Here is a 26806-nt window from a genome sequence, read left to right as displayed (position 1 = left end):
GAAGGGCTGGGATCTGGTTCATCAGTAAGTGACGTTTCCACACACCTAGGGGGTAAATGGCACGCTTAATCTACTTTCATGGTGAGGGCAGAGACGCAGCGGGAAACACTAAACTTTCAGGCCAAACAAAAATAGCAGAAGAGGTGACAAGAAAGAGAGGGAAGGTAGACATTAGAGAACAAGACTGCCCGCTTAGTTTTGGTTTTCCTCATCTGGTTTCATTTTTTTCAATCTTAAAGCTGCCACAAGGAACTTTCATTCAGCGGTATGAGCCCCACCATCTCTTGTGCTGAAATCTTGCTCTGGTTGGCATGCGCATTTGTTTTTGAAAGCAAGTAAAATAAAAAGGCAACGCATTATGCATTCTATTTTTTTCTCCCGCTACTTAACAATTTGTGGCATGTTAGCATTTCATGGCCATGCATTATGAAATTTTTCCTTCCGACAACTGACTGAACAAACCCATTCAATGGGCTGTTACTTGTCTTTGCAAATATACGAATCTGGATCGGTGCTGAGCTGTTTCAGTGCAGCTGCAGAATCGTGTTTCGTTTTGCATTTGTAACTCGGAGTTTGAACAGTCGACAAAGGTTTCAAAGTCGTATCCCGCTGACTTAATTGCCTGAGGCTTATTCTTCCAGGATTTTGAGAATACTGAGTTCAGATAATGTTGTTTTGGCCTTGTTGAGGCTACCTTCCCTTCCCCTTGCGTCTCAATTGAAAATCCAATCGGTTTCCACTCACACAGGGGGTGAATCTTGACCTAATGGGATGCGAGAGGAGTTGGAGGACTACCAGGCCAGTGTAGCTACGCCTACCTGCTCCCCTCTGCAGGGCAGAGTCTGACACTTGACCATTTCTTTGTAGCGAATGCTGAGCTTCTCCTGCTGCTGTGTGCGTCTCTGAACCGGGACAGGAGAAGCAAGGAGGAGAAGCCATGATGGTGTCGCTCTCTTATGTCTCTCTCACACAAACACACACACACACAAAACTGCACAGCTATCTGTTTAAGGAATTAAAAACACTCTGTTTTTGATAAACACACCACAGGAGCTATAAAGTTAATTCATCCAAATGACAAACAACAGATCTGCAGACTGTCTACGGAGAAGGGGAAACTCAGACCATTGAAGGTCCAAACAAAGCAGCTTTCCCCACTACGGCACACCACATGGACAACAGTTAGATGGGTCTAGTAGTTGTTAGTCTCTATGGGGATAACGTGGGGCGGGTCCACTCTTTACCTTTCTCCATGCCGGGACAGGTGCCAGGCACACTGGCTCTTTCACAGGGGTTTGGGGCGGGGAAGGGGGCAAAAGGCGGTCCAGATTGGGCAGAGACTCCCCCTTTTTGTGGTCAGATAAAGATGAGTGACCAGTAAAAAGGCCCAAAGAAACCATGCAAGGCACCATGAAACAGTCCAGGATGGGAGAGAGAGAGAAAACAGAGAGAAGGAAGTGAGTCACGGGCGGATGGAGTCACGGTGGTTGGAAAATATGTGTGCAAAAGTAATGAGGAAATGACAGAGAGTCATAAGAAGATCATGCTGAGAGAGCTGTGTAGCATTTATAATAGCACTGAGAGAAATGACACAGTAGATGGCATGCAGACCTTACATCAATAATAGATGGAAAGGGAGGAGAGACTTTCTGATGGCAAGAACAACACACAAACAGAATCTTTAACAGAGAACTATTGTGCTATTTAGTTTTTTGGTTCTTGTACATGTAAAAGATCTTGACAGTTAAAAATGTCAAAGTTCCCACCAACAGAAGCTCCTCTCTCCCACAGAAAACACTGCTCCTCAAACGCCTCGTCAGTCGTCCCGCCTTTAATTTCTGTGACGTTGTGACATCACACTACGTCACAATGTCACATATTTGCATAATTATTGCCTAGCAGCAACTTCGGCATGTAATAATAATGGTGTTGTCAGTACGGGCTCAGGCGTGTGCAAGCTGACCAATCAGAGGAGACTGTGTATTCAGGAAGAGGGGCCTTAAAGAGACAGGAGCTGAAACAGAGCATTTCAGACAGTGCCGCAGCCCTGGACAGTATGAGAAAACTGTTGTGTTTTTGAGCATTAAAGCATGTAAGCCTATTCTAGTAGTAACTCAAAATAAAATCATGAACCTGAAAGTGAGCATAATGTCGCCTTTGCTATAATAAAAAAAACATGGGATCAGAAGCAGTTACTCCAAGATACACAGGGACGAGAGGTTTTCTAAAACAGCAACAGTTGAAAGTCTTCTTTCTCTTCTTCAACAATATGGTCTAGTGTCCCTATAGCCCACTCCTCCCTCCTACTTTCAGTTGCAAGCAAACCAAAGCACCGCGAACCAATTCACCCCGGCGCTCGGAGCCCAGTCAGCACTGTGAGGCCGCCTACATGACTCAGGAACAATACCCAGCCTGACCAATATTAGCATTCTGGGCCTCAGCTCATTAATACAGCGGCCTACAGCTCATCCATCATGAGACCAGAGGCCACACAGCGTCCAATCTACTGTACGTTTCCTCAAAGTAGTGACTGAAAGGGAAAACAAACCACAATGACAGCGGAAAAGTCTGAACATTTCTTCCCCGTTCGTTAATCTTTCCGTCCCCATCATCCTCAACTTTGATACCACAACATAAAGAACTCCCTCCATACCTGTCGTTTGAGTCCTGTATTCTGCGCCGGAGCGTTCTCCTCAAACTTGGCGAGCAGCTGGGTGGCCATGACCTTGACTTTGTTGTGGTTCCCCACAGCGGAGGAGTCCATTTTTCTCTCCGCCAGGATGGCTGGGGCAGACGGCCTGTCGTCACGACCACTCCTGGATACCTCCTCCTGAGAGCAAGGAGAAAAAGCGTAAAAAAAAAAAAAAAAGAAAACGCTTGCACGTTGCTGTCAGTCTAGTGGGATTAATTAGCCTGTTCTGGTTGGATTGGCTGCGCAAAACAATAATCATAAACTCAACATCTGAGACGCTTTGCTGTCACAACTACTCACATCTTCAGACTGGCTGGTTTTCCTTCTCTTCCCCAAACCGTCAACATCCTTCTCTTTTTTGTCCTGTTGATGACAAGCCATGAGTTATTTTTACTCCTACTACAACAATGAAGTAATGAAGTGCCATTTTTAATCCGTCACGAAGGATCAAGGGGATGCCAGCAAGCGTTTCTCAGCCGCTGACCTTGGGATTTCGTTTCCTAGAAATTGCGATGCTCTGTCCAAGTTTGCTGAGGAAGGAGATTGGAGATTTGGTGCTGGCTATCAGCGCTGCCTTCTCCTCTGGACTCAAGTTGTGGTTATCTGAGCAGAAATCCACAAAGCAAAAAAAAGGAAGAAGATTAAAAGCATGAAAAGGCTCTTTAAACCCTCTCAGGATTATGGGTAATTATGTTTTCACAGCATCTGGGAAAAGATAACAGTTGTGTAATTACAGACGCCTCCCAAAACCAGACTGCTCTATCTACTGCGTCACCCACTCTCACCTCCGGGTGGCACTGTGTCCTTAAACATCTCGTAGAACTGGCTGAGGTACATGACCATAGAGAGCTTGTCTGGCTCCACCACAGAAGACATCTCCTTGCCAGTCATGCAGGGCGAGATGCCAAATTCCCTCTCCGCCACGTCAAAACCCAGCTGGTTGTTCTTCTCGTGATCCCGCTCGTCCAGGGAGTCAAAGTCACTGAGTCCAAAGAGACCAAATGTGAGAATGAGATGGGACGGGATAGGCGTGGTGATCGCAACAGCAAAGATAAGGGACGAGCAGAAGAGGGTAAATTGCTCATAAAGCAATAAGCACTCATCTAAATAATTGCAATCTGTGCTGCTCCTGTAAATGTGGCACAAACACACACATGCAGGCTACATGTACACACTCACTACTGAAGCTACGACCTCGTTTCCAAAAGAAGCTTTGACGCTGTGAACAAAACTTCAAGAACACTAAAACAGACTGTGTTTAACAAAGTGTTCCTAATCCCATGTACTAATATCCTTTATACGATCATGTCTTTAACAATGTTGTGAACCCTTTTATACCCAGTCACGCTACTATCACCTGTTACTAATGAATCTGTTTACATCAGGAACGTTCCAAACAGGTGTTTTGGATGTTCCACAACTTTCACATTCTGTTGATCCCCCATGCTGACTTGTTTAAAACATGTTGCTTGCATCAAATTCAGAATAAGCATATATTAACAGAGATCTGTGATGCTGATGAGGTCAACATTAAATATTTTTTGTCGTTGTGCTGTTTTTAATTGAGTATTATGTCAAAAAAGGATGACCAAACATTTGCATTTTGTTGTATTTATGTTTTACATTCAAACTTTTTAGGAATGGGGCTTATAGCAGATTTGATTTAATCAAATTGTCTTTCTACCGTTTGATTAGTAGAATCTAAAAGGACCAAGTGATATCCATATTTGACGCTCATTCATATTTTTTGTGTACATAATATGCTATTTTCTGTGTATATTTGAATTGAATATTCTAAACATGTCAGCGAACAGGTGTTTATTTTAAAAATATAACAAACACGCAACAATGTAATTCATTTAGATTTACATCTCTCCTTTGAGCTTTATTTTGGTCTCCACCAACTCCTAAATGGGGAATGGCTAGATCTTTAGCTGATCAATTCTCCACCAGCTAATAAGCAGCTTGACAGCGGTGAGAGTCAAACAAAAAAGAAAAGTTGCTGGCTGTAAAACAAAAAAAAAAGTGCTAAAACCCTTTGAAGCTCCAAATCATTCAGTTGTAGTTTGGTTTCTGACCCTCTGGCAAAGTACGACTCTTCTTTGAGCTCTATTTTGGTCTCTACCAACTCCTGTGTTCACCTTTTCTTTTCCCCTCAAAAAAGCTGCCTCTTGCTGCTGGAAACAATGCTGTGAGAGCAGGGAGAGCCAAACAAAACAATAATGTTGTGCGCTGTAAAATAAAACCTCCCTTCAACTATCTCCCCTCCTCAGGGGAATATCTCCCCTACAAAGGGGAATATTTGAATCTGCAAAATTCACCCTTACGTGCACCAGTCACGCCCGATCATTGTCCTTCTGCGAGTAACTTTGACGCTTATGATTCTTGGTTATCCTGCACACCGAATCAATGAAGAATGTACCAAAGATCTGTCTCATTCTTGTGATGAGTCAGCAAATCTGGAGAAAAAAAAATCAATGATTCCTGCCCCACGACTCTCCGGGAGCTTATTGTGTAATGGAAATGAACTGACGGTGGGCCTGCATTTATCCCTAATGAGGAAGCGTTTCTGTACGGCAGGCTCCTGTGCATGTTGTGGAAAGCATTCCTGTAAATGTCATTACGCTGCAGCTGAAAATACCATTAACAGGGGTCATCAATGTGTCTCAGTTTCACATACAGTCCATTTAAGAGCATCAGAGCATCAGGCGCAGAGTGAGCCCTCCACTCAATCCCTCTTAAACATCCGTCTTGTGCGTGCGTACACGTGAACGCAGCTTCCCCGGGGTGCCTCCGCTCATCACTCTCCCTCCCCTCCTCCCATCATCTGGCCAATCAAAGGCAGCAGAGCACGACTGCTGCACTACTTGGTAAAGGTCGGGCAGGACACAGACACTAATAGCTTATAATCATAATTGCCCATAGTTGCCTCCAGAGAGCAACAAACTACATTAGACAATGCAGATGGAGACTGTGTTGTTTATAGAGTATGTGCGGTTAAAGAGAGCGTTTATGTGTGTGTGGGGGAGGGGAGGGGAGGGGAGGGGAGGCAGGGATATAAGGAAGGCTCCCTGAGGGGATGCACAAGGCCATTATGACTGCTAGCTGTCACCTCATTTATAGTGATATACAACTCCATATACAACAAACCAAAGTCCCAAGCAGACAAGAAACATCGTTTGGGACCAACAAACTCACATAAACACAGCAGGCCTGTTATTCCAGGCACTGCAGCAGCTTTAACCCTTTCACCCCAACCATAATGAAAACTGCTTCGTTTGCAAATGTTTCCCCCGCTCCTTGTCCGTGGCGCGTCTCGCGCATGTATTTCTGTCAGATACTCACATGAGATCCGGTCTGTATCGGTCGATGAGGGCGCATAGGGCCAGGCCGCTCTTCCAAGACATAGTGAGGTCCGTCACGTTAACGTTCCTGTATCCCTCTGTCTGCCTCTGGCACCAGTTCAGCAGCTTACTGGATCGAGCTATGGATTCTGGTGTGGCAGGACAAGAAAATGACAGGCTTGATGTGAAAGCAGCAGGTTGAACAGAATCTGGATTGAACATGGAAAGACATATAAACTGTTTCTGGGCAGAACTATGCATCTCTTGCTGGGCAATCGCATGGCCTTGGTCAGGCAAGGCCGAGCGTGGGGCTGTAAAGTTTTGTCATCCATGGCCTCATCATCCATGTTAGTACCAGTTTTAACCAGCCAATGAGGAAGTATTACACCCTTTACTGATGTAAAGGAGGGAAAGGATGCAAATGAGAGGTTAGGAGAGGATGCAGAACTCGCAGGAAACCTTTGAAATGTTGAATAAAACCAGGGAGCTCGAATGAGAGTATCAATGAACGAGTTAGTGCAGCAAAAGATAGTTTCAGTGGCTGCAATCAGTCCATCAGTTGCATCATTCCACTATTCATGTCACATTATTCATTCATGAGCACATGGCAGGTCAACTTTAAAACTGTTAAGAACTATTAGAGGTCCCTTGAAAAAGCAACACCATGCATTTGGACTTTGTGTTACCTTGCAACTGCTTGTCAAGCAGGCAATTGTCTAGAGTGAAGATAGTTCATTATTACATTTCAGCAACAGTGATTGCAGCAACAAATTCCTACACCGATCAATCAGCACATTGATGAATGCATTTTCAAAAAACAGTTTACGGTCTCCTGTAAAATTATTCAAAAGATACAAACCATTCCTGGCCAACTTGGGTGTCGATGAGTTGATCACATTCTCAATTTCGATGCGCATTTCCCTGGACTCCCCTGTGTCGCACAGGTGCTTCATCTGCAAGATACACACAGTCACTATGTATGTTGGTATTGGATCAAGTGTTCGGTATCAGTAGATATGCAAAGTTCACATATGGAAAAAATGGTACGACTGATAATATAAATCTAACATGTACAAGGAAGCAATCATACACACAAACATATGGCACCTGTAATGTGTTAGCTCTTTGTTAACTCACCTGGCTGGGCTTGAGGAAGCTAAGGCTAATGTTGGGGTAACGTGTGGTAGGATCCAGACTGTAATGGCTGAAGTTCTTATTGACGTTTTCCGGTGTGGTTTGGGGCAGCAGGCGGTATATACTCTCCCTAAAGCAAAGAGGGAAAACTTCAATATATTCCCATGTCCTAAATAACAAAGTCTTATTGGTGGGAGGGAAATATAGAAAGTAATTAACAGATCAAGAAAACATCCCATAAATTTCTTATGACAGCCCGTTATCCCATCAGTGCTAGCAGAGGTGGGAATGATGTCACCAACAGGCACACTAATAAAACACTTAGAGATAAAAGGGTGTGTTTGAACAGAGAGTACGTATGTGTGTGTGTGTGTGTGTGTGTGTGTCGGTGTTTCCACACCCTCACCTCTCAGCTAGCACCTCGAGAGGAGATTTTCCCTGAGCCCAACTCTTCACCATCCAGGCCGAGTCCATGGCTGCCAGGAAACCTCGGGCGATGCCAGTGCCCATGGGCCAGAAGGGCTGGAGACAAAGAGCCAACACCACATTCAACAACCAAATATGGCCACAGAAGAAATGTAGAACAATAAAACGTGGTGAGCTTTTAACAAAACCCCTCTGCCCTCTCTCTCACCTCCAACAGGCTGTCGCCCACAAGCGCCACCAGGAGCTTGTGACCGTGCCGCTGGCGCACCATGGCGGCGTTCTCTGAGGCGTACATGCAGGTGAAGTCGAACATGGCTACATCGGGCTGGCCGTAGTGGTTGATGGCAAAGTCCAGTGTGGGCAGCTGGTGGTTGGTGGAGAAATCTGCAGCCTCGCGGGCATAAGAGAGCAGGGCGGCCTGGTCCACATTCGCCCTGGACAGCAGCAGCTCCGTGTCTGCGTAGTCCTACAAGAGACGCAAGAGAGAGGAGATCAGAGGTGGCGTTAAGACGAAGGCTAATAAGAGCTGTTCGGAGAAATGTGATGAAACAGTAACAGCTTGATCAATCTGCAGCTTCAAATAAATGAAGCCATAATGCAACACTTACTCAGCATGGCATACATGTGTTGGCTGCTATCAGAGGGAGGTAAAATGTGGATGAGACATGACAAGCAGCCCTGACACACATACCAAAACAAGAGAGGAGGCACAGCCAAGTGTGCCGTTGTGTAACGGCACTCATGCCATGGTCTGCTTCCCAAAGGACGACAAGCCCGGCTGTGTCCAAATCATAATCAACATCTCAAAGTGCGTTTGTATTCAGTACATCTGATGGTTAGATCTATACAGTTATAAACATTATCTGGTTACGCAGTATCAGATAGAAGTATTGTTGCTATGGTTACCTGAAGTTGAATATATATTTTATGTCCTGATTTAGAGCAATGAAAATACCGTCGATCGGATCTTTGTTTGCAATGCTCATGCAAGGTTAACGGAAACCTGCAAGCTGATTAACAAGGCCGGGGCACATCAGAAAAGACTTATTTTCATTGATCAGCTGCACATCGAACAATAAAAGACAGGATCCTGAAAGACTGGATTAGGATGTTTTAGCCCGGATTAATAGAATAAAATGTTACAGTGTACATAAAAGACCCCCCTTTGCAATTAAATCCATCAGTAGCAATAGGACGATAACAGATTTTAATCACTGACCATGAAAAAAAACACAATAAGTGGACCTGGGCAAATTTTCATTATGAATATCCTCACACGAATGATTTGAAAAAGTTTTTGAGCACGCCGACGTTCAGTCCTACATTCATTTCCTGAATTATTATGAAGCCTGTCACCATGGCTGAAGGCATCATGCATTGTACCCCCCCCACACACAAAAAGTTAAATCCGATGTGTGTAAATAGACCTTTTTCACAGCAGCCACATTGCGTATCGGTGAAAGAGAAATATTTGTTTTCTCACTAAATCTAAGGTTGAAGTGATTCCAGGAGGTTTTAGTGCCATTCTAGTTTTTATTTTTTTAAATTTTAAAAATATTTTGAGGATTATCAGGATAATATTGTGAATTGCAGTTATGTTGGACAAGATAATCGTGACATGACATTTTCATATTGCACTGTGCACATCTACAAGACCCCATTTTAAGGTGCTCTGGCTTGTACCGCGATCTCATCTCAACAGAATGTTTTATTTAGGAAAAAACAGATAGACAGGTGGTCTGTGAAGATGTGCTATATTATATATTTAGTGCCCAAATACAAACCGAGCATATGTCAATTCCTGGTGGAATTAAGGGTCAAAGTGACAAAGTTACACGGACTCTACCTTTATCTGAGAAGTTGTTCAGACTATGTTAAGTCTTCTCATTGTATCAGTACAATCGAAGAAAAACTAGATATTATATCAAAGACTTAATAAGGTACTGTAGATCAAGAATCCTTCAAATGAGCCAGTGAAATAAGGAACAATTTGAAGTTACAGCCCCTTCAAGACTCCACTGCACTTTAATGAGACCCCAGCCCTTTCAATGGAATGAGCTGTGCCGTTCACAAGTCTCTCCAACATGTTGCATCAAATCACTGCGTGCTTTCAAAGTGACATGTTTTCATAGAGGGCGGCGAGAGGCACATTCTTCCATCTTCAAGCTCGCTGGCTGTCCAGTGCCCGGCTGCTGCTGCTGCTGCTGGTGGTGGGCGAGGGGAAGGGCAGGGTAGTGGAAGATATGAACGAGGGTTGTTTCCAGAATTGCGGCGCTGCCTTGAACTGTGTGCACTTGCCTCCCCTCCTGCCATCCTTTTCCACCCTTCCTCTACCTCTTTCCAAGGGGCAGGACTGAGTCAATTCCATTGCTATAAAAGGATCTGTGGAGGACTTTGTTTTAAACGGGGACTTCCCGACTTTTCATTAACATGTGCCCATGCGCTCCAAATCCCCTCCGGCCTCAGACGTCAGTGTTTACCAAAGTCTCATTAATGTCATCAGCTCACCATGAAAACACACACGGGCTTGCACACACACGCAAAGGGGCTACTTATATCCGCGGAAATATGTAGAATGATTGTGCTCATGTCAGACAGCTAAAATTATCTGAAGAAGAGGGATGACCGGGAACGGGTCTGCAAAAACATTTGCATTTGAGAGCAATTTAGAATCCGACAGGCCACCGCACAATCATAACGCACCTTCAGTACACGAAGACAGACGTATAAAAAGGTCTTTCCTGTTTCCTGTGGAAAGTAGCCGCGGAAAGGAAACTACCGTGTATGGCGAGGACACAAACACTCAGTAAGTGTGCTTGAGTTGGCAGTTTGTTCTTTTGTTGGCTTGGTCAGACCATTAGTCTGATACTGGGCAAAAACAGAAAGAGCATAAAAGACTGGAGGGATGAAAGAGACGAGAACAGAAGAGAGGGACAGACTTCTGGTTTTGTCAGTCTGTGCGTGCATACAGTATAGCCTTCATGTCTGCTGCACGGAGACAGAATAAGATTCAACAATTGTCTCTCGAACACGCACACACACACACACACACACACACACACACACCACATTGAGCCGAGTGCTCGGCTTTGATCACTCACATGCAGAATGACTCCTTTCTCCAGCAGGCTCTGTTTTTTGGCAGTCATCACAAAGTAGTGCGTGTCATCCTTGTAGTAGACGATGTTTTCCAGGTCAATACCTACAAGGTCGGAGAGGAACACGTACTGTTACACACCTAACACAATTGGTTTCCTTATCGCTATAGATGGCGTCACGGTGTCATTAGAGGAGACATTACACGTCTCAGAGCACATAGGGGGCACAAAGGCCCCCGGGAACATCGTCATGTCAGCAATAAACTGTGACAGGCTTGGCACCAGATCTTATGTTAAGCATTTTAATTGGATGGGCTGACAAATTTGGAACTGTCATCTAAGGACAGATTATGTGTCCTGATGACCTTTTTTTTTTTCTTTCTTCTGACAGTTGGTTCCAGCTTCTAACAAGGTTTTGTGATTCAGTAGTATTACGCCAATGGGATGATGTAGTTCGTCAGCATCAGGAGTCTTGATAGTAGCCAGTTTGTGGGTAAAAATAAACGTTAAAATAGCCGAATTCTACCATATGCACCCAGCATATTGTGTTGCTATAATGTTACGTTAGCTAGCATTAACAATGGTGACGTTTGCTAGCCACGTCAATGTTCGTTAATGCTAGCAATGTTACCACTAGTCAGTGTGAGCATCAGTAACGTTTGCAAGCTAGCTTAAACAATGTCAGCTGGCGCAACAGACTGACAACCACTTGAAGGGGAAGGTGATCCGAACAACAGCGGCGTTTAGACGTGAAATGAGGTAGGGAGAGGGTGATATGCCGTACTCAGTGGCTGAATGTTCAAGAAAAGCACATTAAGTCGCTAAAGCAATGCTGCAGAATAAAGCTGCCACAGACCTGTTGCTTCTCTGAGGTCCTGAAAGAACTTCTGGTTGAAGATGAAGGCCACGCCGCTGATCTCCTCAACCTTCGCCTCCGCTGTAGTGTTCCTGTTGATGAAGTTTGCAGTGATGGCGATGGCGAGCTTGCCCCGGAACTCCTTGCGCCGAAACCCTGGGGGAGAATCACCAGAGGACGTGGAGGTCAGGAAACTGTGCGGAGAGACTTGAACCTGTGACACCACGACTCAAACAAGTGCGAGCCCCTCGGAACACAAAGCAAGGTTTGTGCGCTTATGTCTGCTTTCACAACGTTCTGTATAAAGCCCTGCAAATGCATGATGTTGACTGTAAATGCAACCAGATGTTCTGCATCATGACAACATAAACAGCTTTCTAGTTTGTCAAGCTGTGTGATCGTAGTTCGTGGTTATCCCAGGGGGAGCCGGCTGCTTCCCTTCATTGACGCAGCAGTCAGTAGTACAGAGAGGGGTCATGGTACTCTACTCCACAGGGGTTGCCTTTGCCAGTGTGGCTGTGTGTGAGGCCCCAGCACTCATAGAGGAAACAGACTGCCAATTCAACAATTCCTATTCTGCTCTGTCGTCACATATACCTTTGAACACAGCAGAAACAGCCACACACACACTTATACAGACTCACACACACACACACAATCTGATGTGTACAAATGCTCATTCATACATGAGAAGCGGGGTGAGGTCAGGCATCCGACCCCAGCTGTACACAAGTGAGATCATAATCATCGTGACTAACCTCCAAGTCCACTCAGCCACAAAACAAACACTGCTTGTTTAGCCAAAGGAAAAACTGCATTACTAATGCATCTTTTCCCAGCCGGTGCATGTGGACTTGCCTGGTAACGTGTTTCTCCTTCCGTCTGCTCCGATGATGACATCAAACTCCAGCTCGTTAACCGGGTGCGTCCTGGGGTGGATCTCAGCCCTCCAACCTATCCCTAAGAAAACACAGCGTGTGTAATCAGACAGAAATGCATCGTCTGAGTTAGATTAAAGCCTCTGACGGGGGAAAAACGCTCGCTTACTTTCCGTTTCTTGATCTTCCGGGGGCTCGATAAGACCCTTGAACTCTACGTTGACATGGATCTCAATGCCCAGCAGGAGAGCCATTTTGAGCAGCATGAGCTGAAGCTGACGGATACCTGCAATGAAACACAGAGGAGGGAAGATCATGTGAATGGCATCAGAACTACAAAAGTACATCTTCCAAAGGCACACAGTGCATCCAATCTCTTCCTGTACTCACTGATATGATCGATAGCACCAGCACAGAACTTCCCGTAGAACTTCTTGGCCCCGAGGCCCCTGAGGTCCTGGATGGTGAAGGGCCAGAGGTGCAGCACATTGTTCCTGGAGAAGGCGTCTCTTTTCTCCAGCAGCACAACTTTGGCCCCCAGGAAAGCCAGCTCGATGGCTGTGCGTAGGCCGCATGGTCCCGCACCGATGATCAGACACTGAATACAGAGAGATACAGACATTATAGATGAGCTCAAAGAAAGATACTGACCATAGACAGGGAGAACCAAGTCAGGAGAACAGAGTCAGAGTCCATCTTTCACCTAATAAGACTGCAACTTTACAAATCAAACTAGGACTATCATTTTAGTGCAACACATGAAGTGATTTCAGATCTACAAAGTCATACAAAGTTGATGAGCTAAGATAATCAAAGATAAGATACACAACACTAACTTTAGTGAGGATAAGTCTGAAACTCATACTAAGTATCATTGCTAAGGTAAGGCTGAGGTTATTTCAAAATTACGAGTTATTTTTTTGTCCTCTTAGCTTACAAACCAAGCTCTGTGACTGTGACTTCCGCACCTAAGATAACATTACATAACAGAGGACATTATATTAGCTGGTTAGTCCCTGCAGTGTCCTTTCATATAAATCAAGCACACACCAGTGTGGTCTGTAAACATGAGCATCACATTACATGATTCCTTGACACCGAGGATGAAACTGTAGCTCCCGCTGAACTGGAGACTCCGACGAGCAGAGCCGCTCTTAAATGAATCATACAGGCCGCAATGAACCGGGCTCACCTTTGAGTTGGCACAGGCACGGCCTTTCTTGTACTCCTTCAGGGCGGCCCTCTTGTCCAACTTCGCCCAGAGCGCCTTGGCCTTCCAGTAGTTGAGTTTGGACTTGAGCTTGTGGTAGAAGATCCTGGACTCGGTGGGCTTGACCTCCAGGTGGTCACACAGCTCCTGGAAGGCCTTGAGCGTGCCCTTACAGGTGGATGCCTGGACGAAGTTGTCGAACAGGACATGGGACCGGTTCACCCCATCTCCTCCTCCAGTTGCACCGGCACCTCCATCCCCCATGGTCCGGACTTACACAGGGCTGTGAGGGCCCTTCACCCCCAAGACAGGGGTCTCTGGGTCCAGCCCCAGCCCTGGAACACGCTCTCTCTGGTTGGGGGGGGGTCTAACTCCCGGCGTCAGGCATCTTCATTCTGTCAGAAATAAATCAGAAGATAGTTTAACCCTCTGTAGCAGGTTTGGCACAGTATTAAACACCGCCACAGGTCAAAATTGGACAGAAAATCCCACTTACAAGATTACAGCAATTCAGCATAAACAAAAACCTTAATTGGATGCTAGGAACCAAGCAGAAATGGCTGAGATGCATCCTGATCTTCCCTAATTGGACAACCATACATATGAAAGCTGGTCGGAAAAAAGTCAAAGTAGCAATTGACGATAAAATCCAAGTAATTTCAGGTCTTCAAGTCATTCTCCTGCAGCAACATGACCTCCAACAACCTCTTATCTGTCTAGGAATGAGGGTGCCGGACACAGGAAAGGCACTGAACCCACACAAAAGCCAAACAGGAAACAGGCAGGGCATGAGTGCGTGGCTGTGTCCGTGTGGCACTAATCACCCCCAGAACGACTCCAGACACAGGAAATAGCCACATCATCCCAAAACAAAATAAACACAATCTTGGTCATTCAAGAAAATGTGAATGTGTAAAGAAGCCAGACCATTTCGTCCACATGAGTGCATGGCCCCTGGTTTGCTCTCGCTTTCTTGTGTAAATACCGAGCCAGAGTTGACTTTTGTGGCCCTTTCACCTGCTACCACTTGCGGCCGAGCTACTTTATGTGTTCTGCCTATTCACCCCCAGGGGGACGAGATCACTCATGCTGTTGGGCGTCCGTGGCTCAGTCAGCTGTCAAGACTGGAATGTCTTGAGCATGAGCAGCCTTGTAAAGGTCGCCGTTACATAACATCAGTGCAAGTGTAAAAAGTGAAGATAATGGAAGGGAAGAGGGTTGAAGAAATACTGCAAAGCGCTACGATAATGTGGTGGTATTGATGAAAGAAAAGATTTAAAAAAAAGACCTTGTTTGATCTAGTCTAGTTGCTGAATAATAAGTTTCAGCCTAGCAGTGGCTGTGGTTTGCATGAGCTGCCCAAGGGCTATGAAGCAAGGACTTGCTCTGCTTGTCATTGGCCTTACAATGGCTCAGCAGATATAAGGCAGGGTTCTCCCCAGACGGTGGAACAGCGGCGCTGCACCGCTCTACCGCTCGGTCAGCGCCGCTATACTCCGCGCGTGACAGTGTCGAGCGTCCGTCTGTCCGTCCGTCCGGCTAGGAGCTCCCGGCTGACGGCGATGAGCGTCCGTCCGTCCCCCGGCTGACGGAGTTGATGACCGGCTGTCCGTTGACGAGCGGTCGCGCACCCCCCCCCCCCCCCCCCCCGGACAGACGGTGCGCCGCTATACTAAGAATTTCTGGGGAGAACCCTGTAAGGAATAACTTTCTGCCACTGAACGTGTAGAGAGATGATCACAGCGATTAGAGCCAGTTAGGAAGAGAAATAATATTAAATGAATGAATAGTCACAGTATATTATGGGAAGATACTGCCAGGACACTGTTAGCTCAACAAGGGGAGGCTCTGACTGTAACAAAATCTGTAACAAGATCCAAGCAGCACAGCTGAAATTCACTAACAACATGTTATTACCTCAGTTTTTGTACAGATTAAACACACACGATATAGCCTAACGTGTTAACTAGTGACTTTGAGAGGTGCTGTTAGGCAGATTTTGTTATCTTTGGACATAAAAAGTCTTGCAATTTCCCCAAACTAAGCTTCATATTTGCTGCGCATACGTTAGATTGGTATCAATTTTCCCATCCAACCCTTTGCGGGAAACTGAACGTGCGGTTCCCAAAATGTCAACCTATTCCTTTAAGATTAGACAGATCTTTCACAATGGTTGCACCGGTGAGCATAACTTTACATTTATGTGCACGGGCACATCATTTAGCTAATTATACATTTTAACTTGTAAACAAGAAAAAGACTGAAAAGCCTGTTTGACTTCATTTAAATCACATGCAAGAAAAAAACTGCTATAATCTCAACTGTTTGAAGAGTAAAGCTCTTAATCTCAAGCGCACCGGTGCAACCAATGAAAATGTTTACATCAAAGTTATTTTGCCTTTAACCACTTCATTATGTGATCATTACATTCACATTACTGATGGTCATCTAAAATCTTGTTTTTAATATAATATTGATGATCAATATAAAGATGTTTGGTCAAAAGTACTATGGTTATTTCATCAATTTCGCCCGCTCCTAGCATTTATGAAGTGCTCTAGGGGACATTTCAAAATACTGAGATATACATACATTACGATATAGACTAAAAATATGGTTTTATTCTAGAGCTGTATTGCCCAGCCCTGTGAGGAACACACAACGCTCTCCACACTGCCACTTTCTCTGTAAAAACATTAGCTTTCTACTCCGCTGTCCAGGATGTTGCGCTAGTTCATGAAAACCAATGTTGTCCCACTCCCAGTGGCAACACACGATGAAAGGGGGGCAGGTACCGAGGTCAGCTGGCCTCTTTTACACACCCTGCCAACTCCTCACTGCAGTGAAAACAGCCTGGCCGAGTTTGGCTCGGCCTCAGTCGGTCAGAAAGGGGCTGAGGGATGCGGTGCCAGCGCGGACGGAAATCACCTCTTCGAACACAAGCATTCAGATAACCCGCTACATCATTTCTTCTGCGAGTGAACACACATGGCCTTCAGTATTGCCTCAGGAAAATATCAAAATAACACGAGCCGTATGCTCCATCTGCACCTGCAGCAGCTGTGGTCTGCGGTTATGTATGTGCTCGATAAATCATGTGTGACAGACCACCCCGTAGTATTATTTTAGTAGTTTATATGCAAAATACTGTCCAGCACGAGCCACTTTCTATGACAAATAGGGATCCTCCGATCGACTGGGTGTCATAGGAAACAGTCAATGTTCAGTACAAATGACTCGGTCGATTGGTTCTTAATTCGCTTGTCAATAATAATGACTGAGGGGATGGAGACTAGGCAAGGCAAATACATAAACATCACTCAAATAGCAGGCAGCCATCGGAGGCCTGTTCCTGTTTATCTCCGCAAGGATGCAGGATGCTGCGGCTGACAGCAGAGCAGACTGAGGTGCAGTCAAGCTTGGAAACCCAGACAGTTGCAGGGTTATGTTTTACACAGTAATGGGCCACTGTATTAGTGTCGGATTCTTTATAGCTGCATTCTTAGCAAGTGTGTCCATGCAAAAAAAATTAAAAATCTTTGAAAAGAAAGGTTAAGGTGCGAAAAGTATAACATCGGTAAAAAAAAAAAAAAAAAAAGTTGCCCAATTAGTTTCTATCAACTGATAATTCACTTGACAAGTAGTTGCTCTACTTCTGAGTGAATTACCAGGCTCTCTCAAATGTGGGAGTTTCTCTGAAAAGCTTTACGATCAGCAACCAGTCTGTAATCTTTATGACACTGAGTGGATAAACTGTCGCTTGATAAACAACAAAAACACTGTCGGGAGCATCTGAAAGCAAAATTCTTCACTGGATTCCTTCACTCTGCTCTTTGACCCCACTGCAGGTTTTCGACTTCGATGACAGAAGACAAACAAAGAGATCACAATTCATCAGCGCCGAGACTGTTTAATGAGGCACAGCAGAGGAAAATCATTTCAAAATCCTTGTTCAAACGGAACCGCGGTTAAGAAGAAGACATCAATTAGAGCAGTAACGGTCTCAGATGGGCAATAATTCACTGCATGGTGAAATCAAACCTTTTTTTTGCCGAGAGCTGACTGTAATCACTTAGTCACAGCAACAAAAGGTGATTCCCTCTGTCGGCTTTTTTTTCCCTGTAAAAACCCCCCTCGGTTTATGGCGACACAGCAAAAGCCATGGAGCCAGATGAGAGGACGCTATAGCCTGTTTTTTTATAGCACGCATGTGAGAAAGCTAGCAGTAAACATCCAACGCACTTTGAGGTCCTGAAAGGAAATAGGGGGAGCGACTGCTGACTGACATGCTGTGTCACAGTATGCCGTTGCGTGTGATGTCCAGAGATGGAGCGGGCTCGGGGAGGTCTGCTGTGACACGCTACACCCCGACCCGGCTTAATTGGAACATTAAACGCAGCCAATAATCTGAATAATGGTAGCCACCTGCGAGGGAGCCGTATGTCCACTAACCAGGAAATGTTGCACTGGAGAGAACAAACACACAAGGGATTATCACACACACCATCAGACCTGGATTACTGGTGTAGCGATGTGACATGAATAGCATCAAGTGGTGGTGGTGGTTGGTGGGTGGGTTGGTGGGTGGGTGGGTGGGTGGGGGGGGGGGGGGGGGGTGTTTGTGTAACACGCTGCTATTTCTTAATTCCTTCCACAATACTAAAAAAAAATAAAAAATAACGAGACTAACCAGATTTAGGTGGATGCTGAGAAAGACGAAAAAATATCAAAACAGCTCTCAGCTCGGCATTAATCTCCTGACATCTGGATGAGCTGCAGGATTTCGCACATTCACAGAATTCACACATGCATGCAAATCCTTACGCACACACACACACACACAGCGCGGTTTGCACACAAACACGTGCACGGCCGAACACAAACAGCATGTGTTTGTTTTTTTTTCCTCTCTTTTTTTTTTTTAACAGGTTGTATGACATCATCCTCTAATCTAAAAATAGAACCCCAGATTAGGCCACTGGGCTACACGTTACACAGCACTGCTTTAAAGCGTGCTGTGTACACGCTGTCACTACCAGTAGGAATACATAACAGACTGCGAAATGAGAAAAAAAAATAGTTTGGTCACAACAGGAAAACAATCTGTTTCTCTATCTATTTCGCCTGCATTTAATTTCGGTTTCCTCAAAGCTGCAGACCATAACAAAACATAAAAGCGCCAGATAGTAACACGGTGTCCAACGCACGACAACAGAAATGCTGAGAGTCTTGGGAGTTTGGTGCCATCTAACTGCGCACATGTCAACAAGTTTCTTCCCAGCCAGAGCATCGGCATCCGATGGCTTCAGATGACTGAGCTTGACTGTGAGCTAGTGTCTGTGCAGGCGCGTGTCTCCTGAAATAGCGCTACACTCCTCCATCAGTCTCCAGCTCAGGGATGACTGATGCTCGGAGGACACCCCGGAGATGAAAGTAATGTCTCCGCCTGTCTCCTCCTTCTCATCCTTCGGGGAGGCTTGGCAGAGAGAGAGCGGTACGGGGGAGCAGGACGCAACGTGATCCTACAGCCTGACTCTGGATACCCTCACAATAATGGATTTACAAGCGGAGCATTTTGACCACACCTGATTTACCAAACAGGCAGTCTTATGGATATGACTGTTTGCTCCGCTCATTTCTCCCTGTCTTTTCCGTAAATCAACAGCTGTTTTTGTCTTTGTTCTTGACAGTAAATGATCACCTTTACCAGCCACCTTGCAGCCATTATGACAGTCCCTGGAGATGGTTATATTGCAGTTTGACTACAGCGCTAATTACAGAGAAATGCAGCAGCAGGTGTGGTCTATTCGGGGGGCTGCCCGCTGGCTCTAAATAGATGTTGCTGACAACAAAAGTAGTCAACTGAGATTTTTCCATAATTTGGAAGGTCATTATGTACAGCATTTTTGGCTAGCAATTGGGAAAAGTTCATAACAATCACAGGCACACTCATAAGAATACGAGGCGGATTAACTTACCCTAACCCTTGAAAGAATGAGCTCTCAATTTTTGGAAAAACCGTGCATTAGCTTTCTTGCTAAGACTGAGAAGAGAAGACTTTATGAGTTACCTTTAGCTTATCTTTGCATAGAATGAAGATTAGAGACACGGAGAAACGAAAGTCAAAATGTAATTTGTGAATTCGTTAGCTTTAAAGGTTTTGTTTACTTTTTAATAGAGCCAAGCTGGGCGTTTCCCCCTGCCTTCAGTCTGTACGCTAGGCTAGGCTAAGCTAAGCTGAGCTAACAGCCTCCTGGCTGTACCTTTATAGTGAATGCTACATTAATTAGAATGTTATCAAACTTCGCATTAATATTAAACAGTCAAAATCCATCAAATTCAAAAGGCAAAAATGCCAAACCTTTACTTGTGCTTCACAAATTCGGGAGCACGCTGCTGTTCTGTGTTGTGAATTTCATATCTTTGGGTTTTCTGCTATCGCAAGATGTTTTCTGACACCATGTTATAGACTAAACGACTACTTGATTAATTAAAGTCTAAACAGATTAAGCTAAGATGAAAATAATAATTATCCTAACCTTATCTTGTACTCAGAAAGTTATCTTGACCTCAATAATTGGGTAACCCAATTATGATACAAAGACTGAACCACATAAGCAAGTCCCAAGGGTGATCACTAAACCTGTGTGTGTGTGTGCGTGTGTGTGTGTGTCTATAATAATAAAGGTGCAAGCAAGATGAAGGAGAGGAACCCCATTCTAAAAAAATAATAACCCGGCTGTCTTCCCATGTACTCCGAAGCATCAGACAGTGATTCCTTCAAACAGACTCTTTTTATCCGTATTTCAAAAGGACTGGAGATTTGTCGGGGGGTGCTCATCATTACTGCGTCTGCCTGTAAACCATAGCTGTAAATGAAAGAAGGGAATTCAGAGCCTCGGGTCAAACTTTGTGAGCAGAGTCTGCGAGGTATCATCAAGACCCGAGCCTGTAAACACCAGTGCAGAAAGCATGTTTGTCCAATCCACAAGATCAAAAAAAAAAAAAAACGGTGGAAACATAATTACCAGAGATGACAGTAATAACGGCTTGTCACTCCAAACATTATCACTGTGTGTCAACAGAATGATCACACATGTGAAGCTTAAGTCAACAAGGTGGATGAATAGCCGCGTCGCGCTCTTTGATATGTGATATTATCGTCCAGATATATTCATTATGCCCCTCTTTGCAAACCACGAGGCTCAGTTCTGCTGCTCACATACACAGGATCAGCCCGCAGGACTGGAGATGGCCGCGGGTCTATTCATCAGCAGACAAAAGCCTCACGGGGCGCACAAACATTTGTTGACTGAAACTCGACTTGCTCCTGGCAGCGGCCGTCTCCGAAACCATCTGGCTTTTGAATCACTTCTGCCTCCGACTGTACTGTGCATCTGAGCACTTCATGCGAGCTCCCGCCACCGACTCCAGAAACCGGATCAGCCTCCGAGCCAGTAAACATACGAACTCCATGTCGTCCTCTCTTAAAACGCTTAACAGACTGACACGTTACTATGCGACACGACGGGGAAAAAAACATTGTGTTCTCGGTCGAATGCATCACGTCTTTGACCTCCTGGAAAACAAAAAGTACAGCATGTGCACGCAGCATCCTCTGCTAACATGTGTCATCTTCTCTGTCCTTCCTGTCAGACCGCTGCAGGCTTCCAGTCAAACATTAATTACCCCTCAGATGGATCCTCTCTCTTTATACAGTTGAGGCAATTTAATCAATGCAAGTACTTGATGCCTTTTTTTCACTTGGATTCTTACCATCTAATGAGACAAGTAGCTTCGTAACAAGAGCCTTCCAGGTATCTATGAAGAAAGAGTTAATCGGGATAATATGTGCTCTGACCGCCTCCACTTGACCTCATCAAATTATATAATCTAAAAGGCTGAAGTGATTGCAGGTCAGAGGTCGTACTCCAAGATTAATACCCGCTGTGCTCTGCCAAGGAAACCCTTAATTCTGCCCGAAAAAGCGAGGGCACAAAAGAGGTCAGAGATTCAACTGAAGGATCGGATTACGATTCCTTAAAAAATGCTGAGAACGATCTTTTAATATGCTCTTTCCTGTGGATGAGTGTCCAAAAGTAACGCCTGCCATGCGCCAAACGCAGTTGGATGTTTTCCATTTGGTGAATACATTTCTGAATGCAATCCGTCACCCTGGCGGGTAAATGTTTTGTGCCAAAACAGTCATGTAATTAAAATCCATGCTGAGAGACTGCATCACGTTCTGGTGTCAGTGTCTGTCCTCCGTTCTCCTGTTCTCCACACGACACAAGGGCAGGGACTTCACGGTGCAATTCCAGATGAACTTCGTGAACTTTTGTTGGTTTGTTGGTTTGTCAGCAGTATTACACAACTACTGACCGGATTTTCACAAAACTTGGATGGAGTATGAGTCCCGGCCCGGATTAGGCCCTATTAAGTTCAGTGCGGAACCCCGTAAAGGGACGGATTCAGGATTTCTTTCTCACTTTCTTTAACATAAGAGATAATGGGGAATAATACATTACTTTCTTTTGTTGAAATATACAGAGCTGCCATTACAACTGCCATTACTTTCTTGTTCTTTGACTACAGCATTTCTACCAATTAGACGTGTAAAATCATGATAATATCTCTTTTTTTTTTTTCTCCAGCATTACATCTCTCTTTTTCAGTCTTTTTCATATCCGAGTACAATTGGTATCGTCACTGAAATATCCCTTACCGAACCCGTATCAATTTAGAAATCAGTGGTGGTACACAGCTCTAGGCTTACCTGAGTCTGGGCCCTGTTACATCACTGAATCTACCGGCCCACATTAGACCTGCTCCAACCATGACAGGGGGATTTCAAGTGGATTGGATTCAAAGCGCAGCGCACAAATTAACTGAAAATCTCCCTCCGACACGACTCAGGGGAATATTTACTGACGACAAAGGTCTCTCCTATGAGAGTAATAGTCCTAACGGCTTCAAGGGAGTCTGAGCCTGTGCCCAGCTTGCTTATGGGTGTCAAACGTGCTTAATTAGAGCTGCCTGCCAGCACTTGCCAAGCTATTTGATTTAGGAAACCTTCCAGATCCCGACTCGAACGCCACTTCTTCCATTCCCTTCATAACAAGAGCAGAGCAGGTACCGCAGATATGCAGCCATAAACACAGAGAACCACAGGAGGGATGGAGGTTTAATGCCAAAACACTGTGAAGCACAGATATCAATAGAACTGCTCGTAAAAAAAAAAAAAAGAAAATCTTCCTGGATTTTAACATTTGGTTATCTCCATTGTTGGTTTGCATATTTCACGAGTATATGAGTACTCAGACCTATCCTTCACAATGAACCAGGAAGTGTAATCGGAGATGCAAGGCAAACACGGTCGGCGCTGACTGGTCCCCGAGGATTAGTCATGACTGTTGTGGAATGGAGCACGCAGGAGAACAAGGGGACGCCTCGGAGTGGCTCCAGGACCTGTCCAGCCGAGGAGAAATCAAATGGAAACTCTAAATAATCAAACGCTGGACAAGGAATCGGACCTGGAGCACATCGCACGTCAATCAGAGTGGAGAGTGTTTTCTTTTCCAGAAAAAAACAAACGTCTCAGACCGATTCTTTTGTCCTTCTGTGTGTGTGTGTGTGTGTTCAGACATGACGGATGACGGACAGGAGTATAAACAGCCGGGCTGAGACATAAAAGCCAACCTCCGAGGCCTCATAACTAGATCACACACGTAATGCGCAAAGGCTAACCCGCGGTATGTTTCTCATCCTGGCAGGCCATGGGAAACTACTGTACAACTCTGAAGCCCTCCTCTCCTCCCCCATATTGATTACAAAGCTAATACTTAAACTTTGGAGCGGCTCAGCAGACAGCTAGAGTTCCAGTCTGCGTGGATGGCTGCTGTACATGCAACAACCGGGCAGGCAGGAAATGAGCAAAGACAGAACAAGCAATGAACTCTGATGTTCATGCTACCGACTTTGCGTGATGGATTGACTGAGCTGAGACGGAGGAACAGAGATATTCCTCAGGACTGATCTCCAATTACGTTTAAATACAAGTTTGAATTAAGACTGGTTGACTGATTTAAAGTTAGGAAACATTTAGAAAAACAGTCAAAATCGATTAGCAACTTTCAATCCTAAAGTTGAGCAATGATAATGATCGCCTGATGAAACCAAACAGACTGATGGCTGCTGTGCAAAGCCTTGATGGGACATGCAACAGTGACACACAGCCTGCGCAGGCCGTAATCCTGTCATATCCACACTTGCTTTCTCTAATCCGCCTGTGTGGGAGCGGCTGTGAGGAGTTCAGATGGTAAACAAGTCGCGTGTGTGTGGATTGTAAAAATGAGGGAACCAGCAGGATGACGTGCCAGCGGTCCTCCCTGCAGCAACACTGACTGGCCAACGCCCCTACCTACACCTGCAGATGCCTTGACCTTTCCCCAACAAACATCCTCAGACTGGAGAACTGTGATGGCTTATCAGAATCCAGTACAGCCTGTTAGATTCCAGTGCAGCCCACCAGAGTCCAGTACAGCCTACCAGAGTCCAGTACAGCCTATCAGAGTCCAGTACAGCAGTTGAGGTTATACTCTTACTGAACCAACTACTTGAGTGAAGACCCTGATACCTAATAAGTTGACTGTAAACTGAGGACTGTGGTTAGCAGATACACAAATGTCATCTGGGCTAAGAAGGCATGAGGTTTAGCCAGTGAGTGCATACAGCTAAAACTCATTATTCAGTGTTGGCTTTCACTCAGACGGTTACAGAGATCTCCTGTCTGCGCTGTTACATTACTGCTGCATTTGACTGACATACATTAACTCAAGAATTCTCTGTCTAGTTGTGTAACTCTGCAATGATTTTTAGAGTAAAAAAGTAAGACTTTAAAAAAAAAAAAAAAGTTCAATTTCCGTTTGTATTTAGCTGCAATAAGTTAAAGAAACCCTGAAAAAAGCTAATTTTCAATTCAAACCATCATGAAAAACCCATAAATATGTGGTCGAATAAGTCTAGATTGCACTCACATGCACATCAAACAGACTGGCATGAGAACATGTAACAGCGACTTTGTTCCCAGCCCTCACATTGCTCAATCATTTCATTTCTCTCGTGCTACTTCCACTAAACAGTTCAGCACACTCAGCGGACCAGAGGAAGGTCGGCCTTCCTGTGTGAACTGCGCGGAGCTGCACGCCGATCCAGTAGGAAGGTAACTGAACACCCACACAGAGCCATGGAGCACGCTGATAGCTTTACTGGAGCAAAGCATGAAGACAGATTCCTCTCCCATTATTAATCCGTGTCAAGTAGTGCAAGATGCAGGCGCCAGTCGAATCAAGCGTTTGACAGGTGCAGCACAGATTGCACTCGAACGCTCGATGAAAACTTTGAGTACTTGGCGGGTTTCAATAATTAAACGGAAACGAGGGGCAGAGAGGGGTGGATTAACTGGAGAGGAGGAGGAGGAGGAGATGCATCATAGAGGCAGAGTCCCGATGAAGCCATTCCAATGTGGAAAGTCACAAGCTTTAATAAATGGCTGCAGGAGATACTGAGTCGTTTGTGGTCATAGAAGGAAGAAAGACACAAAGTCAAGGTTAAATGATAAAATCAGGGCTAGATTTATTTGAAACAAAACACTAAAAAGAAGATGCACCTAAGCCTTTTAAGATTTTCCAGGCACGTGCCTACCACGCTCCCTTCTAGCTGTGATCATAACAATATCCATATTGTTAAATTACATTTGACGGTGGCCAGTTGAAATTCTTTTGTAAAAAAAAATCACCCAACACTAGCACCTGTGCTCACAGATCATATCTGGCGACACTTAAGGCCATATTCACACAGCCGCCCTTTTCCTTTGACATCACACTCAAGGTGCAAAGCTCAAACGCTATAGAACACGTTATGCTACTGTTTTTCCAGGTTATGAGTTTAAACATTGGGAATCATTGCACTGGTTCCTGATTGATCAGCGACTGAAAAGATGATGGATAGTGACTTTCTAGAGTCATATTTCATGGTCAAACAACATGTTTTAAAACCCATTAGCTTACGATAGCATTCAACCACTTCCAAGCTAACACTGCAGTTTGCTTACATCATGTGCATTTCACTTCCAAGTTTAAATAATGTGTCCAAATGTTTTGTTTAAATATTTTATAATTCCATTAGACCTATGGTGTCATGTAACACTATTCCACAGTTGCGTTAGCTAGGAAGTGGTTATCAGATATGTTGCTTTACCTTAAAATATGGCCTGATTTCCATTCGAAATGCTTACTGTTTATTGTCTGACCAGCAACCTGGAAAAACAGAAAAACAGTAGTATGACATTTGATCGTCACACCCCAAGTGTGATGTCAGAGGAAAATGGCTGCCGTATGATTATGGTCTATAACCAGGATGCTGTTGTAATTTTTTATTGTTTTAAATTGGGTTATGCCACAGTAAACCCGACACGATGTGTAAATGTGTTCTTGAGGTGTCGCTAGTCGTAAATTTTCTTTTCAGAAAGAGCCAGGTTAGCCATTGCCCCTGCCTACAGTCTTTATGCTGGTCTAAGCTAACCCTATCATGTATACAGCTCTGTATTTAACACACAGACTGACTGATATCTGTATAAATAATAAGAAATAACCATATTTTCCAAACCCAACTCTGGTTTCACCTTGCGTTTGTCAAAGTGATTCAGACAGCTGCTTGGGCGTCCCTGAAGCAACGTAAGCTAAGCACCTCCTGCGTAGTTAAGCAGGTACAGCCTCATGGGGGCACAAACCCAAGCCCCCTAATTAGCTTTCCATACTGACATTACAGTGATAAGACTAGCACTCTGCCTGACATAACATCAGTTGCTAAGGAAGTGTAGTCCATTCGGTAACCGCCTGAACATGTGCTTCAATGAGATTTACAGGTTGTTACTGTCAGAGGGGTAAAAGACGCAGCTAAGGTCGACACTGGCATACCACAGACAGATCTCCAGCCCAACTCTGATGGAAAAAAGACCAGGACGGTCTGAGTAGGGTTTTTTTTCTGGGAAAGACCATTTAGTGGGCTTGTTTCTCCATCAGGCCTGCCAGAGAAGAATTCGTCTCTTTTCCAGATAGGCAGATAACAAGACCCCGTGGCTCCTCCACACACAACCAGAGAGTGAATG

General features: G+C 44.8%; 1 protein-coding gene across 4 annotated transcripts in view; it reads right to left on the bottom strand.

The window, feature by feature from the left end:
• Window positions 1-26806, bottom strand: part of mical3a (microtubule associated monooxygenase, calponin and LIM domain containing 3a) — a 67599-nt gene that overhangs the window by 35435 nt on the left and 5358 nt on the right. The window contains exons 2-19 of one of the 4 annotated variants that reach the window (XM_030426544.1): window positions 13621-14033; window positions 12819-13026; window positions 12598-12714; window positions 12409-12510; window positions 11551-11706; window positions 10698-10798; window positions 7805-8062; window positions 7577-7692; window positions 7174-7300; window positions 6896-6989; window positions 6723-6752; window positions 6038-6185; window positions 3478-3674; window positions 3177-3295; window positions 2993-3055; window positions 2654-2830; window positions 1245-1346; window positions 819-902 (exon numbers count right to left, since the gene is read on the bottom strand). In XM_030426544.1, the coding sequence (XP_030282404.1) occupies window positions 819-902; window positions 1245-1346; window positions 2654-2830; window positions 2993-3055; window positions 3177-3295; window positions 3478-3674; window positions 6038-6185; window positions 6723-6752; window positions 6896-6989; window positions 7174-7300; window positions 7577-7692; window positions 7805-8062; window positions 10698-10798; window positions 11551-11706; window positions 12409-12510; window positions 12598-12714; window positions 12819-13026; window positions 13621-13902 (2481 nt within the window). In that variant the 5' untranslated portion in view covers window positions 13903-14033. The remainder of the gene's footprint in view (window positions 1-818; window positions 903-1244; window positions 1347-2653; window positions 2831-2992; window positions 3056-3176; window positions 3296-3477; window positions 3675-6037; window positions 6186-6722; window positions 6753-6895; window positions 6990-7173; window positions 7301-7576; window positions 7693-7804; window positions 8063-10697; window positions 10799-11550; window positions 11707-12408; window positions 12511-12597; window positions 12715-12818; window positions 13027-13620; window positions 14034-26806) is intronic. The other 3 variants (XM_030426541.1, XM_030426542.1, XM_030426543.1) reach the window with 3 other exon arrangements.

This window comes from Sparus aurata, chromosome 8, assembly GCF_900880675.1.
Source record: "Sparus aurata chromosome 8, fSpaAur1.1, whole genome shotgun sequence".
Classification (NCBI taxonomy): Eukaryota; Metazoa; Chordata; class Actinopteri; order Spariformes; family Sparidae; genus Sparus; species Sparus aurata.
This window is presented reverse-complemented; position numbering and strand designations above follow the sequence as displayed.